Source organism: Colossoma macropomum, unplaced genomic scaffold, assembly GCF_904425465.1.
Source record: "Colossoma macropomum unplaced genomic scaffold, Colossoma_macropomum, whole genome shotgun sequence".
NCBI classification, from domain to species: domain Eukaryota; kingdom Metazoa; phylum Chordata; class Actinopteri; order Characiformes; family Serrasalmidae; genus Colossoma; species Colossoma macropomum.
Window position 1 is genome coordinate 18976802 of NW_023494790.1, and position 17406 is coordinate 18994207.

A 17406-nucleotide genomic window follows, 5' to 3' on the forward strand; every position below is an offset into this window, starting at 1 on the left:
AATAATAGTAATAATAATAATAACTTCATTTGTGATGGGATAAGAAAATAAATATAGCGGGTTCTTATCAGTTCAGCAGCATCAAATTCTCTGCCTTGGCTCTACGTCATCAGTAGGCGCTGAGGGGGGTGCGTTCTTAGGTAGCGTATGTTTTTTCGTGTAGCTCCTGTTTTAACGGTGACTGTTACGCTCCGCAATGGAAGGAAATAAGGACGAAGCCGAGCGCTGTATCGAGATTGCAGTCAACGCAATAAGAAATAACCAAGCTGACAAAGCTCGGCGGTTTCTACAAAAAGCACAGAGACTCTTTCCAACCGACAAGGCAGAAGGTAAGAGGAGATAAACCCACTAGCGTTACTGCCGTATCGGTTAGCCGGATAGCTTCAGGATAATCTGCTACAGTGGAGCACATAACGGCCTGCGCTCTTTCTGACAGTCCGTATAACGTGGATATTCTTGCTGCCCAGCCCTTGATAGTGTTTACGATGCGGATATTGTAATTATTTGACTATCTTAGAGGCATTTTAGAAGCGTGTTCTGACGTACTTCTAATATAGGCTGCGCCGCAGTGGTGTGAAGTGTACAGTTGACTGATTCTGTCTATGTAGGATAACGATGTCAGTGTAAAGTCAGGTCTGGGTCTAAAATGCAGGCAAGTTTGTGTCTCGCAATGCATGGCTGAATGATTCAGTGCTACGTGGGTTATAATGTACAAGCGTGAATTAGTATTATTGTCATCAGGCCCTTAAGGATTAGAGCAGTGTTCCGTGTGTCCCAGTGTCCCAGTGTTCTGCACAGCTCAACGCATTTCTCGTTTTGACATACATTACCGTCAGATTATCAGTGTGAAGTGGTTTTGTGAAGTAGGTAAAGAAGAAAGATATGCAGGGGCACGTCCTGACCTAGGACTAGGACTGGACACATGGCCAAAAGGAGCTGGAGAGGCTTGGAGAGCTGACACACAGGACAGTCTGAACAGTTATTTTGAGAGATGAGGGGTGACAGAAACGTGAAGGAATAATCCAAGAGCTTTTCAGCAGCACTTTACTCTCTTTGCAGGTTCTCACACACTCAGCACGCAGGTAAAGGCTTCCTCTCTGGTCTCCAAGCAGGGTGTATATATAGATGGTGTGAATAAGGAACAGATGTGCACCCTCAGTCATTTATTTACACTGCACCTCCTCCTAGTTACTTATCCAGGCTGCACTGTACCCCTTACCATGAGGGGTGTAAATTTGGTGCATCATCTCAAATTTCACCACAATTCAGTTTGATTATTTTGACATGATTCAGACGTATTTCAACAAAATACACTAAACCCACAAATGTGAACTCTTTGCACAGTGGTGGAGAATAAACTATAGCAACACACCAAGATTTTTAGTGCATATTTTGTTGAATATTATAAGAAACATTCAAATCAAAACTAGCTGTCTTAGGTTTGTAAGACATTCTCTTAGCATAGGCTAGCTACTCAGAAAATTTGGGCTCAGCAACTTTATTAATGCAAGCTAAAATGTTATCTGATAATGTAATAGAAAAATGTATCCAGAAAACATCATGATATTGAATTTTATCAGTATCACCCAGCCCTGATTTAAGTCCAGCCCTGATCTAGCGAATCAGACATTACTATTCAAATGCACCTGGACCCACCTGCTTTGCTGGGTTAAGGTGTCATGTAGTCCACCTGCACTGCACAGTGAGCTAAATCCTGAGCTGAGTCAAGTGAGTAAGACCAGGACCTGTATTCATAAAGATTCTTGAAGTAAGGAGTGCTGATGTAGTATCAGATTTCTCTCTTACGTACATTGAACTGAACTACAGGAACAGGTCCTAGATCAGCACTGTTACTCTTCACAAATATGAGCCTTGGAGTAACACAAATCTGGGAAGTCAGGATAAAAATGTATAGTCAAATATTTGTGAAATTCAATGAAAAGTGCACATTGAAATGTAGAAAATCTACATTACAATGTCCAAAGCAGTCTACAGCGACACACAGTACATATGTGAACTGGACATACAGCACTGTATGTCATATATACATATTTTAAAAATACCATATTTAAAATTCAAATATATTCCAATATTTGACCACAAACGTAGAGACAATTCTGTTTGAATTTCTGGTCACAGTTGACAGCTTTACTGTGCAGAGGCACTGCGTATCCAGAAATTTACATCTAATTCTAAAGCTTACAGAGTCATATTAAGCAATTTAAGTTAGAAAGACTAATCTTAGTGGAAGATAGCACTGTAGCTGTTGGGCTGCTTTAGCTTGTTTCACTAGGTTAATTTAGTTTAAGGCTCGCTTTTGGAGATCAGATTGACAGCTAGTATTAATCTTATTGAACTTATGGTGTTTACAGCATTGTTGGAGTCACTGCAGCAGAATGAACATGCTTCCACTCAGAATGGATCTTCAGAAGAAACAGAGGCTTCGGAAATCAGGTCCGAAAACCACAAAGCTGAAGAGGATAGAAGCTCTGACTCAGCAAAAGCATTCACTAAGGACCAAGTGGATGCTGTCAAAAGGTGCTGCCAGTGGATTGTTTTATTACAGTTGATACTCCCCTTGATAAAACTGTTCAGCATTATTTTAGATTCAATTCGATTTTAAATATTTTATTTGTTAAAGTGTGTGGGGCGCTATACACACACACATATATATATATATATATGCCTGACCGCCCCTGGGCTCACAAACGGGAACACAGTTTTGCACATTTTAATGCACAATTACTGTTTATTTCATGAATTTAACATATTAGAAGAAAAAAAACATTGTCATATTTTAGATTTTATGATGTAATTTTTACAGTATGTCAAACTCAGCAGATAAATAGAAATCATGCACTAAAATTTGCAACAAAATACCATATTTAAGTTTGTTCCTTGTAGAGACTCTATTATCATATTTTGAAATATATATTTTCTTTTTTTATATGTTGAAATTGTTTCACATTTAAAATCCTAACTCTTTAAACCATCCACATTTCTTATTTATGCATTTTGATCAAACATTTTGTACAGATTTCAATTCAGTCACACTAAGATATTTTGCCATGTCTTCTGGGTGAACATCAGGAATAGGACTGTACAATATGAGCAATATTCCACATTGTGACTATATAAACACCCTTAATATTATGACATAAAAGATTAACATTGTTTTGTTTTGCATTTTCTGGGTAATGGAAATGCCTTGATTCATAAAAAAACCAACAGAATCATCTCAAACGTCAGAGGTTGGGCAGAACGCCCTCAGCACACAGTAAAAATGTAGTAGCCTTGTCGGAGGACTCATTTACATTGCACCCCTTTGCAATATGAGTATTACAACAGCTAAAGCTGTGATAATCGTGGGTGCTGTTTGTTTGTGCTGAACTTAAGTGTCATCAGTAATATGAACGATTGTTTTTTCACAGTGAAATAACAGTGGTTATGTGATATGTATAAGAACTTTAAAAGGGGGAGTGCCTGTGTGGTGAGGGGCAGAGCTGAATCTAAATCACAACTCATATAGAGGCTTTTCGCACTTCTAAATTATTTGTAGAACTTGTAGATTATATTAGCCAAATTCAAATACAAATGTATACTTGTTTTCAGCTATTCTGTTCTGTTTTTGGCAGAATAAAACAATGTAAGAACTACTATGAGATACTTGGAGTCCAGAAAGATGCATCAGACGATGACCTTAAAAAAGCATACAGGAAACTAGCACTCAAGTTCCATCCTGATAAGAATCATGCACCGGGGGCTACAGAAGCTTTTAAAGGTATGCATAACATGCTTACTGTGCTTTAATAATCTCCTTATTGCAGAGCAGTGCAAACCTTCTGTTCCCTACATAAATGTATGCTTAACAAATGTCGTATTTGAATAATATTTTTGTGTATTTTTTCAAACCTGTTTCTCAGCAAGACACGGTGCTAGAATATTTTATTAGCTGGAAGTTGGCAAATTTGACTTGTCCTGACCTCTGACTATTAATGCTTTTAATGCTCTGGTTGAACACTATATGGCCGAAAGTATGTGAACACCTGACCATCACATATGCGCTTGTTGGACATCCCTTTCCAAAACCATTGGATATTAATACGGTGTTGCCCGCCTTTGTATCTGTATCAGCCTCCACTTTTCTGGAAAGGCTTTCCACAAGATTTTGTGCCCATTCAGTCAAAAGAGTTGGACAAGAAGGCCTGGCTTACAATTGATGTTCCATTTCATTCTAGTTGTGTTCAGTGGGGTTGAGGTCAGGGCTCCATGCAGTTCACTCCATGTGTTCCTCTACACCAAACTTGTAAAACCATGCGTTTATGGTCCTCACTTTGTTTTCAGGGGCACAGTCATGTTGGAACAGAAAAGGGGCTTCGCCAAACATTAGTTAGAGGCATATAACTGTCTAAAATGTCTTCGTGTGCTGTAGCGTTAACAGTACCATTCACTGGAACTAAGGGGCCGAGCCCAAACCCTGAAAAACAGCCCCAGATTATTATCCTTCCTCCTCCAAACTGTACTGTTGGCAGTGTGCATTCTGGTAGGTAGCGTTCTCCTGGCATCCACCAAACCCAGATTCCTCCATCACACTGTCAGACAGAGATTCGTGAATCATCACTCCATAGACAACGTTTCCACTGCCCCAGAGTCCAGTGATGGCGTGCTTTACACCAGTGTTCATCAACCCTGGTCCTGGAGGCCAGCTGCTCTGCACCTTTTAGTTTTTCACTGCTCCCAACACAACTGATTAAGCTGATCAGCTCATTAACAGCCCCTTAGGAGCTGAAGTGGCTGTATTGAAGCAAGAAAAACACTGAAATGTACAGGACAGTGGGCCTCGGGGGCCAGGGAAAGCAGGAAAAGCAGAAACACTACTTTACACCACTCTGCACATAGTGATTTTAGGTCTTTGTGCAGCTGCTCAGCCATGGAAACACATTTTATGAAACTCCTGACGCACAGTTATTGTGCTGATGTTGCTTCCAGAAGCAGTTTGGATGCCTGTAATTAATGATGCTACAGAAAATAGGCTGTTTTTACGTGCCATGCGCTGCAGCCCAGCTGTGTTAGTTTGCGTGGTCTACCGCTTCATAGCTGTGGTGTTGTAGCTCCTAGACACTTCTTTTTAGCACACAGTTGACCAGCGCAGATCTAGTAGGGCTGAAATTTCACAAACTGATCCTATGACGTCGCCACGTTTAAAGTCATTGAGCTCTTCAGTATTACCCATTCTACTGCCAGTGTTTGTCTGTGGAGATTGCAAGACTATGTGCTTGATTATATATACCTCTTAACAGTGGGTGTGGCTGAAACACCTGAACTCAAAAATTAGGAGGGGTGTCCACATGTTTTTGGCCATATAGTGAATGTTTGTTGTGTGCAGCCATAGGGAACGCGTATGCAGTATTGTCTAACCCAGAGAAGAGGCGTCAATATGATCAGTACGGGCAGGTGAGAGGCAGTGCCAGCAGACACAGCCACGCTAATGCAGACTTCCAGCCTGATATCACCCCAGAGGATCTCTTCAACATGTTCTTCGGAGGAGGATTTCCCTCTAGTGAGTTTTTCTGTGTGTATAGTCACTGATAGTGGCCCTTTAAATCTGAACTCAAACTGGACACCACAGATAATTATCAGCTTTATCAGAAAGTGAGTCTAGTCTCCTGGAAGAAAATGAGAACTATGACAATAATAATCACTGAGTCTTCCAGAACTAGAGCGAGGGCTAATTTTTAATTCTGGTGTCACTATTAAAATAGAATACAATAAAGGGATCATATCATTAAAAAACAAATTCCCCTTTGGTACAATATGTAAAATGTTGTTACATTTTCAAAACATACCTTTCACATCCCAGTCCACACAGTCTATATATGGAAACAAATCTGCAAAAGCAGCCCATTTTAAGTTCTGAATTCAAATTTTGAATTCACAGTTTTCCACCTATACAGCCTACAGCAATTCAGCCCCACCCAGTTACACAAAGGTCATAAGAAGTGTTTCAGCCTAGACGCTTTCTAAATAAGACACTACGCAGGGCCAATCAGGACAGTGGTCATTTACATATATTAGTCTTAAAGACAGTAACAAAAACAGCCTGTTTGATTCTAAGGAATAAAGAGAGGTTGGAAAGTTATAAAATGTAAAAATTTATTATAACCTCTTGACACAAGACATGTTATAAGTGGACATCAGGAAAAGATGAATGTGTGCAAATATAACTTTGCTAGCTTAGCTTAAATGAATGCTGCTATTTCCTTCTGCAGTAACTGTTATATCTCTCCAGTTTTTCATATTTAGTATGCTAGTAACTACCAGTCTTTAATGAAGTAATAGTGGGCACGATGCAGTTGAGTATTTGCTTGTTGTGTGTGTCTAAATGAATGAAACCTGTCCTCTCTCAGGTAACGTTCACATGTACAGCAACGGGCGAACGCGCTTCAGCCAGCAGCGTGAGAGAAGAGAGCCGAGAGGGGTAAGTCAGGCATCCAGTTTTGGAGTTTATCAGTGTGTATCATTGGGACAGCGCATCTAAATGACACCTATATATAGAAGTTTTTCTTTTTTTTTTTAATTAAATCAGTTGATGTGGGTGTGAGTGTGCTGGCCTAAGCTTTTCCAGAGCTCTCCTCGAGGAAGCTCAGTATTGCAGTTACCATCCAATATCTAATAATCAGTCCTTTATTAAATTAAATCACGTGCTGCTGATGGAAATTAACAAATTCATGCATGGCTGGAGGGCATCAAGAAGTCAGAAACAATATCTTTGTTCTTCTAACTGTATTCCTCTAACCATATTAATAATAACCTTTTTAAAAACAAAAACACATTACGTTTTATTGTATTTATGTTTATTTTATTTGTTATAACACTGTATATTGTTTTTACTAGCAGAAGCACACTTATTGCTGAGATAATTAGTTTTAAATGTTTTTCTTGGCTGCTTAAGGCTTTTGCACAGTTCAGTACATATTTATGTGAGGAATTAATATTCATTAAAAATAATTTATACTTGATTGTTACTGTAGGATAAAAGAAGATAAAATTGGTTTAAAACATCTGATTACTATGTAAAAGAAGATCAGTGGGTAGAATTGTTAGCAGTCTTTGCTTAAAATGTGGTAACTTTTGCCCCTCTCAGATGCTTTTCCTGGTTAATTACTAAACTGCAATGGCAAAGTCCTCAGACCTCCCAGCTTATTTCAAAACATGGCTAGTGTTCCAGACTTACAGGAATTTTGTATAAATGCTTAGGAATCACAACATAATTTGTAAATACCACAAGCTGTTCTTTTCAAAACCACAACAGGTTTTTTTTGCACGCAATCCAAAACTCTGCTTTTCACTGGTTCTTAGAATTCAGGTACACTCTTGATGTTTTTGTTCAGGCTATTTAGGGCATTGTGGGATTTGTTTGAGACATTCTTAATATTATTATCAACGGGATTTGTAGGTGTTGTTTCATAACGTGCAGCAGGATTTTGGCAGGTGTCTAACTGTAGAGGGCAGCAGTGAGCTGTGGAGGCCTGATCCACTAAACCAAGTTGTGTATGAAGATTTAATAGAGTCATGTTCTCTCTCAGTTACATACGAAGTCGTATGCAAAAGTTTGGCCGACCTTGGTAAAATTACATGTTTTGTTGACTTTCTAAATGAAAACTAAAAAATGTGCCCTGTGTGTTATGGCACGTTTTATATTGTTTTGTTTTTTTTCCCCAAAAGATTGTGCATTCAGATTTGCAGGAAAATGTCATATTTACATCTGTTCCCTGTAGAGGATGTGCACATATTTTTGCTCAAAAAATCAACAAAACTTGTAATTTGACCCAGGTGTGTTTAAAACGTTTGCATACAACTGTGCATGCATGTCCTTTCTTAACAATTAATGAATGGGATGATAAAAACACTTTAGCATTCAACTTTTGGAATTTGCCAGCTATTCAAGATAGGAATATTTGTGAATAAATAGAATTTTTCCACTTTGTGGGTTTGTATCCTGTCATTTCGCCATTCTGAGTTTCTCATTTAAACTGAATTATTTTGATGATGTGTAAAGTTTGTGTAGTTTTCAGTTCTTTTATTTGAGCTTTTTTATGTCTTCAAAACTAAAGCTCAGACATTTGTTTTGGGGTCTTTGGTTATGGTTAAGGGTATGGGACTAAAGTTATGGTTTTGGGTAGATTGTGATACACATTAAGGTTTTAAGATTATGATCTGGGTCAGCATAAAGGTCAGAGTTGGACTCTAAGTCATGCTGGGGTTCAAGTTTAGAGTGAGAGAGATTTAGTTGCACTAAGAATGAGGTTCCACAAGTAAAAGTATGTGTGTGTATGTGGTTTATTACAGGGTGGCTTGGCTCTCTTTGTCCAGCTCATGCCCATCCTTATACTTGTTATTGTGTCAGCTCTCAGCCAGATGATGGTGACGAACCCTCCGTACAGCCTTAGCTTCACACCGTAAGTGCACACACACACACACACATACACACACACACACACACACACACACACACACAGTCCACCAACTCCATTCAGTCCACAGGTTTAATTATACTTCTAAAATCGTTTGATATAAAATGTCTGTATGCTAGCAGCCAATGTTGTGAGGTATCCACCTTTTCCACCTTCAGCCCATCTCCAAATATTATTACAGTATATGGTGTAAAAACAATGTAAAATGCATAACACCGCCATAAGCAACCCAAAAACTTTTACATTGCTTTTGTGCCATCTCATCCTGCATTTCAAAAGTGAAAACAATTAAAATAAGTTCAGTTCATTTGCACCAAATTCAGTTCATGGTTTTCAATCCATCATTTAATAAATGTCAAGACATTTATATAAGAACAATTTCTAAATTGGAACTGCTAACTAGGAGAGAGGAGCTGGGTAGCATTAGCTTAGCTAACATGATAGCAGTTCCATCAAAGAGGTTCAGTTCTGGATAACGGAAACATCACTGAAACAAGTTTAGATCATGATGGCTCAGCGCCGAAGAAGTGAAGCGATGAGAGGGTGATTAATTTTTTAGATGGGAACGCAGGTTGGATTTTCATCTCTGGCTACGACTCTATTCATGCAAATTTTCTACTGTCATTGTTTTAAACTACCACAGTATTTATTATTACCATTATACTGTCCACTTGCAACCTTCTTTGTAGACCCTATTCATGTCTTTATTTTCTGTTTATTTTAGTGCTCAGCATATTTATATTACTGTTTGGCCATTCACACCGAACCCCATTTGCATACAATCACACAGACTCACACTTACTGTCACTCACAAAAATGTACATACTCACTCACTCACTCTTTATGTGAATACGTTAATTCAGTCGCAAGTTGTCCAGCTGGTTTGGCTCTGTTTTAGCCAACCTTATTTCTTGGAAAGCTGAGAAGTAAAAAAGCAAGAGAAATAACAGGAGCTCTCAGCCAGAGTAGAAAAGTATGAGCAATGGGGTGAAATCATCCCTAACTACTCCACAGGGGATTGTACAGCAGGATTGAGCTATTAGCTTGAGACTCATTGATCCTGCCTGTTCACTCCATGGAGCTGTGGTAAGGCCTGTGTGGACGTGAAGGTTGTGTGGATGTATGGTGCTATCGGTCAGTTCAGGGTTTGTGTGCTGATGCCATTCTCATCAAACCTGCTAATCAATAGCTAATCTCATTTAGCCAGTGACCATCCTGTTCCAGCTAGAGCAGAGCCGACCAGGCCTGCTGCTCACATACAGCACCTAGTAGGATCTAATCTGTAGGATGTGAAGTGCTAAGCAAAGCCTATTGATACCCCGCAGGCTGTGACCTTTAGCAAATATATTCTTACACTCTTTCTGATGAACATGAGGATAGATTGAGGACTGATGCGCACATTATACCTTTTCTATCTGCTACTCATTACAGTTGTAGTGGGAGATATTGGTGATTTTAGAAGCAGACTGTAAGCTTCAAATACAGTCAAACAAATATTGCAGGCTTTTGCAGTGTAATCTGTATATGCCAAATCTATATCATACTCTGATTACTGTAATTTTGACACATTTGCCACACCTGTGCTTAGAAAAGGACTGAAAACCTTTTGAACTGAAATGAAAAATAGGGAATAGGGAATTTGAATTTTGAGTGGGGAATTTTTCAAAATGTCTGTGTAATTAAGATTTATATAAAGTCGGTAGAAAGGTTTGATATGAAATGCTTCATTCTAAAGAAACTTAAGTAGTCAGAGTTCACAGCAGTGGTGATATAAACCAGATGTTTGCAGCAGTTAATGCCTGTAAAGGTCCCCCACAGAAAGTTATTATTAAATGAAATGGTTACAAATAAGTTTCTTGATGACCTTTGGCCTAAAATATTTTTTTTCAAAATCCTTTCAGGTTGGAGAGCTACATGCAATGTGCTCTAAGGCATATACTTTTTTCTTTTTGATTGACCACTGTTTTACAATGATTAACATTACATGCGAAAACTCAGAAGACGTGTAAGTTCACTGGGTCATTTTGAATAGCAGTTTAAGTGGCTATAACTGCATTGTATACATTGTGACCCCTGGTTCCTATCACCACCACTATAAAAGAAAAAGAAAAAGAGTCATGTGACTTTAATATGTCAACAATTGAATTCTGAAGAAATTTTTGGGAAAAAAAATGATGAAATTCCCTTTTGAGATTAAATAGACATGACAGAGTGTCTTACCAGAGCTGTTCTTATTAAGTCTATTGAACTTTATAAATACTTTTGGCTGAAGAATTAATGAAAGCGGTGTACAAAAATGTGTTTCAAATAAAGATTTACTGGTGGAATCCAGCAACTGCCCAATGGATTCTATTGAAAATGTTTTTTGAGTCAACAGGTTTTCTGTTCTGTTCTAAGCACCGGAAAGTGTGTTAAAATTGGTACCTTTAGTAACTGACTGTACACTACAGTACCCAGCAGATTGGAGTGAACAATTGTGGAATATTCTTTTAATGCCGATGATCATATACAATCACATCAGGGAATGAAGTATTGTCCACATAAAGAAACCTTTAACCCCTGTCTTAGGACATTGCTTTATCTTTGCAGTGCTTCATGTCATGTGGGTCTGTACTGACAGCCATGGAAAGGTATTGACCCCTGAACTTTCTCTGACTTATCATTTTAAGAGTGGACTTCAGTGGGACCTCACACTATAATTCCTCAGTCAGGCCATCTCCACCACTCTTCACTCTGTGGAGCGTGATAGTGATAGTGATGGTGAAAGAGAGAAATCTTGCTTAAAATGGCCAAAGTTGGATCACAGTATGACTTGATGACCTGTGCACTCCTCCCTTTGACCCTGACTGCTTATCACGTGTTGGATGAGAAAATGTGCAGAGACTTTAGTTATTTATATATCTGTCTTTTTTGTCCACTACTCTGGCAGTTATTCACTGTCTGTCTCACTGATATGCTCTGAACAGTTCCTGGCCCACTTTCCATGTAGATCTGATGCTGTTTTAAGGCCAGAGCACCCTGATCACCAAACAAACACCAACATTTGGCTTGTGTGCCATGAATGTGTTTATTGTTTAGAATGTTCTCTCCCTGTTCGCTCTGGTTTATTTAGCTGGTCGTTCTTATTGTGGATGTTCTCAATACAACAGCAAAAACGAGAAAGTTGGTGTTTGGGCTTCTGTACAGACCTTAATTATTGAATCTGATTCACTGGAAACATTTTGACTGAGAGCAGTAAATCTTAAAACATTACATCTCTGCTAATCAACCTTACAAACTTAATAAGCTTTATTTATATAGCACTATTAACTTAATGTATTTTTAGCTATGGCACTAATGTCCAAATATTTTTTTGGGCCAAACGTGGAAAAAATAAATAAAAACAGCATAAGAGGGCAAAAACACTGAAAGAAGAAAGCAATAAAAATGTAGTTTAAAGAAATCATGATTATAATGATAATCTACCAAATTAAGTTTAGTAGACTTCAGTTTGGTAGAACAAATTTCCTGTTACCTAGAAACTACCTAGGAATTGAGACTTCTGTCACAACACAGCTTTACTCATACATTAGTCACTTGTCGATACACGCCCTCTCACACAGACTCTGGTGCATTGCTTTGGTGTGCAGGTCTGCTGGTCACACACAGAAGCGTTTGACGGAGACGCTGCGTGTGCCATACTACGTGAACGAGCGCTTCAGTCAAGAATACAGCGGCGTGAGTCTGAGGCAGGTGGAGCGTAACGTGGAGGACAACTACGTCTCCGCTCTGCGAAACAACTGCTGGAGAGAGAAACAGCAGAGTATGATCCACTTCCACAGCATATCACTGCATGCCAGCTCACTGCTCAGTAAACCTGCACACTTACGCTTAATGAACAGTTACAATTTATTGATTAAACTTAATAGCCGATGAAGGGCCAAGTGTTGCCTGTTGCGGTTTCAATTCAGAACTTTGACCTCTTGCTTGCATAATGTCCAAATCTTATGATAGGGGCTGATCCTGGTCATTAGGGCTCAACACCACCTCTTACAAAACCTACAGCTGATGCATTGGAAAGTACAGCATGACTTGAAAGATGCTGAAGTCCACTCAACTCAATATTCTCCTAACTAGAAAATGTTGTATCTATGTATATTTACATCAGATGCATTTGCCCTAAAGTAGATTTAGTTGTTTGTTCCTTAATGTTTAAGTCGTATCTAATACTTCTAGTGCAGACTAGTGGAAAGTTGTTTCTAAGTCTAAATTAAATGTAATCTTCTGATAGCATTAGTAGAGGTTTTAATATTGTGTTTCACAGAGATGGCTTATAGATTCATCTCTTAGGATAATTTGTGCAGAAATGCTAAAAGGATTTTAGACAGTATTCACAGTGTACGGAAGAGCAGAGCACAAACTAATGCTATGTAAACTGTACATGGATTTTTATGTAGTTAAACAGATTTAAGTAAAATGTGCTTTTAGTCTTCTTCTCATATTCTCAAAGCAACATTATCTACTAGTTTTACAGCAAACAGACAGATATATCTGCAGACCATAAAAGTTACTTTTTTATCACAAGTTTTAAGTCACACAATTCACAACTACATTGTTTTAATCTCCTTCTTCGTAGCTGTAACATAGCTCTATTCTGAAGCATGTGAACAACTCAGAGTGAGAGCTAGCCAGGGTAAAATGCAGCCTTCACACAGCACTGGGAGTTGTAAAGTAGTGTTACAACTAAGCCTCCTACAGAAAGCCATGAGAGGAGTCTGTATCCTCCTACATAAATTCAGTAACAGTAAAACAGTCCATTGTTTAGTAGTTTTTTTACACACAGATTTATCAGAAACACACTGATGGATGTAAAGTAAAATAAAATATATTTCAATTTTGTTGTGCTGAAATTTGCTGTTCTACTTTGTGGTCAAAAATAAATTTGCCACATTAATCATGATGCAGATATTTTTATATATTTAGGTTGGAAAGCTTATCTGCTTTGAGCAACAGACCCTTGTGAATTACTCATATTATCAGCTGTGACAGCCCCTCAATCTGTTACTATTTACCCCGTCTCTGGGATTAGTTGTAACATTTAAACCTGCCTAACAGCTAAATTGTTCATAAATGGTAGGTGCTGGAAACAAAATTTATGTTTTCATTTGTAACAGAGATGTTTAGGTTGCTTGTGTAAAAATAAATCTTATTATTAATTTGTAGAATACTTTTAAATTATTTTTGCAAAAAGCAAAATGCATTAGATTGTGCTCTGCTATCCCCTCATTGTAAGTTGAATTCAAGTAGTGTCTGAGCCTGGAACACTGGCCTTAACCAGCTTAACATCTTAAACTGGGAGTGAAATGAGCACATTGACAGCTCCTAGATTACTAGTGTAGTGTTACGGGTTGCTTAAGATGCATTTCATTTCCACAGGTTCAGGTTCAGCAGAATAACTGCGCAAGAAAGATCTGATAGTGATATGGATATGAATTGCAGGTAGTTCCTTGACTCAGCATAATCAGTATTCAGCTGTCTGCTCCTCTAGGCAAAGAAACCATGAAACATTTCCTTCAGTTGTGTCGTCTGGGTTCTTGGTAATTTCCAGTAGGCATGTCATTCTTTTGGTGATTCATTAGAGCTAGTTCAAGCTGGTTACTCTCTGTGTCTCTTAATTCACTTCCTTTGGTTCGCAATTTGCGTCACTTATTTGCTTCAGCAAATTATTCATCAAAAAGTCGGGCTTACAACACAAGCACGATGCAGACGCCTAGTGTCTTCATTTCCCTAAATCTACGTTGAGAGAAGAGCCACTTATCAGCCTTGTTCTATCTGTATTGATGAGAGCAGTGTATATTTGCTCTGTAGCTGAGTAAACATTTTATCACCTCTTAGTTCAGCCTAGTGTCAAAGTAATTGAATTATCCATATGTAATATGATGGGATTGTGCAGTGTGTATGGTTATGATCTCTGCATAGAGGATTCTGTTTTTTCTGTTTGCCATACTAGATATGATTTTTACTTTATTTTCTACTGAGACATTGCCATGTGTTGTAAACAATGGTTTATTTGCATTGAATATCATGTGGTGTGTATGTTTGCAGAGGAAGGTTTGCTGTACCGTGCGCGGTATTTTGGGGACAGTGACCTGTACCACAGAGCTCAGAGGATGGACACTCCCAGCTGCTCCAGACTATCGGAAATGCAGGCTTCTGTCCATGGATAAACTGATGCCATCGCTGCGAGAACAGGTGGGGGCATAAGGGTTGAGTTTGTCTTTTGCTGATCAGGGGTCTGGTCAGCAAAAGACAAAAATCACTCTAGCTGAATCTTCAGTGTCTGATGGGAGAGGGTATTTAAGCTATATTTTAACCAGCAAGTTGGTGCTACAGTGGTTTGAGTAAAGCCCACTGCACACTGTGTAATAACGATGCAAGATTATTACATGTCGCACTGTACACAATGGCAGTAAAATACGGGCCAGATTCTGAGGCAGACTGTGAGATATCTTTTATGTTTACATGTGCTGCAAAGGAAGGTTTGCTGTACCATGTGCGGTTTTTCAGGGACAGATTGTACGGTAAAGATTCTCTGATAAGTTTGCCTTTGATGCAAGAAAATGATGATCATTTAACCCCTTTTCACAGAAGCCATAAAGTACACTTTCCTCCTGTTTCGGTAGAGGTTCCTCATTTGAACTATAGATGCATTTTTTTTTCCCTTCAATAATGTTGATGGAATATGTCTCAATATTTTTATTGGGGCAGTTACACATGGTATCTGACTCTGTGGGGAGGTGTGAATTATTTTCACAGCAGAGGGTTCTGACTCCTCCACTTTGACCCATCATTGCTCGCTAGCAGCTCAACACATAATTACAACATTTTACACACAAAGAGACAACAGTGTACTTTTTAATCTGATAACATAGATACAGGGGAAAATTTTATTTGATTATATTAATTATAAATACAAAGTTGAATTGTATTCTGCCAGAGGAATACTTACTAGGATGCCTGCAGAAAAAGGTTACAAGACAAAATTAATGTTTTTCCATAAACTTCCATTAAAAAATGGACTTTTGCTCACCTTGAAAACAGCGTTTTAGTTTTGATTGCATTACAATACACCAGTGGGCGGGAAAAATAATATTAACCAACTATTATCAAGCAAAAAATGGCTAAATTAGAAAAGGAAAATACGTAATCATTCCTGATTCACATTGACTTTAACTGTTTTTTTCTGCAATAGCATTATCATGGCTACAATTGTAGAGCATATACTCAAGGCAAGGGAAATGAACCATAGAGACATGGGCACAGAAGCCCAGGTGTACAGCATGTTTATTTAGCACTTAAAACACTTAGTGCTCAATAAAACGGCCCTCAGCGAGCAAAAGGAGAGCAAACAGAAAGCCAGCAGCACCAAGCAAGTGCTGAGAGTCTCTGTCTCTTTGCTTTCCTCTGTGTCCTGTATCCTCTTTCACAGTCTCCTTTAAACTGTGTTTTCAATGGTCTGAAATGCTTGACCCAGTTACTATATGATCTACACCTGTCCCATGTCAGTGTGAGACAAATGTGCAGCCCCAACAGGCACACCGTCATGATCACTCTCTCGACATCTGAGACCATGTGCGCAATCACTTCTCTTATGTTATTTTTAGCTGTAATTTAAAAATCATTTTTGTGTGCCATTTTTATGTCTGTTTTCAGGATTTTATTATGTCTGACCATCTGGATCATATTTTAACTTTGAATCTATTTTGTTTTTAAAGATTTAAGAAGAATCTTCCCTTTGGAGATGGCAAAAGGAACAGTGGCAGAAAATCAGCCAAAGGAAAGACTTCAGACTGACTACTGATTGTATGTGTGCGTGTATGTGTGTGTGTGTGTCTGAGTGAGTGTTAGTTAGAGATGATCTGTTGCTATCTTGCTGTAATGGTCATATAAGGCTGAGGATCTTCCCCCTAGCTGACCGCTCCCTTGACCTGAGCTACACCTCGAGAGAAGGATTCAAACAGTTAAGAAATAATGATTATCTGTTTATTACCCAGATGAATGAAACTACATATCTTCATTTCAGGTCAGTTTATCATAGATCTTGTTTTTTTTTCCTGTAGTTTGGTAGTTGGTAGTTTTTGAATGTTTATTGTAGATCTAAAGTCACTTTGTATTAATTTATAATTGTACATCTGAGATTTATCTATGCAGGGGTTTTATTGATTAGGTTACATATATTTATTAAGCTTTAATTAATGAAGATTTGCACTCCATACTTTTATCTTGGACACTAAAATTTAAAGGGGAATTCCACCAGTTTTTCAAAAGTTCTGCACAAGTAAATGATTCTAGTAAACAAAATTCATTCAGAGTGGTTTGATGTGAAATGCTCTGTTCTGGAGAGACTTCTGACAGAGTCAGAATTGTTTGGAGAGGTACATGCAGGGTACGGAGAAGGAAAAATACTTTTTCAGATTTACCACTATTTTACCACCATCAACATTACATATAAAGCTAAAGCTACATGTAGGTTCACTTATCATTTTGAATAGTAAATAAAATGGCTATATTTGCATTGTAGACATAGTGATCCCCTGGTACCTATCACCAATGTTTAAGAAATATACGTCAGTAGCTTTCTCTATAATCTTTTCACATCAAATCACTCTAAATGACTCAACGATTGATTTATGCAGAAATTGGTGGAATTCCCTTTTAAGCTGGCTGCTGTATAAAGTTAGGTAGTATTTATTGAAAGATCTGGACTTTTTTTAAAATATAAAGTTTTATATTTTCAGCTCCTATGAAATTGTTGCATTGCTGGCAAAGAGAGTCACATTGCAATGTTTCTGCTCTGGACAATAGAAACAATAAAAATCCTACGTGCCACTCTTCACTGCTTGAGTGAGTGTGTTTTTTGTGTTTGTACCGAAGAAGCGTGTGTGTGTGCATA

At 38.3% G+C, this 17406-nt stretch overlaps 1 protein-coding gene across 1 annotated transcript; it reads left to right on the top strand.

Moving 5' to 3' along the window:
* The first annotated feature begins 125 nt into the window (after nt 1-125).
* On the top strand, nt 126-17349 carry dnajb12b (DnaJ heat shock protein family (Hsp40) member B12b). Its single transcript, XM_036572456.1, has 9 exons — nt 126-329; nt 2373-2538; nt 3636-3781; nt 5387-5560; nt 6408-6478; nt 8350-8459; nt 12104-12276; nt 14559-14705; nt 16229-17349. The coding sequence occupies exons 1-8, from the start codon at nt 197-199 to the stop codon at nt 14678-14680; spliced, it is 1095 nt and encodes a 364-aa protein (XP_036428349.1). The 5' UTR covers nt 126-196; the 3' UTR covers nt 14681-14705; nt 16229-17349.
* Nucleotides 17350-17406: the final 57 nt, after the last annotated feature.

Bases quoted from the DNA above. Each gene is read 5' to 3' on its own strand.
- dnajb12b (XM_036572456.1), top strand. From the start codon at position 197: ATGGAAGGAAATAAGGACGAAGCCGAGCGCTGTATCGAGATTGCAGTC. The intron at 8,460-12,103 runs GTAAGTGCACAC...TTTGGTGTGCAG, and splicing joins TACAGCCTTAGCTTCACACC to GTCTGCTGGTCACACACAGA. The intron at 12,277-14,558 runs GTATGATCCACT...GTATGTTTGCAG, and splicing joins CTGGAGAGAGAAACAGCAGA to AGGAAGGTTTGCTGTACCGT.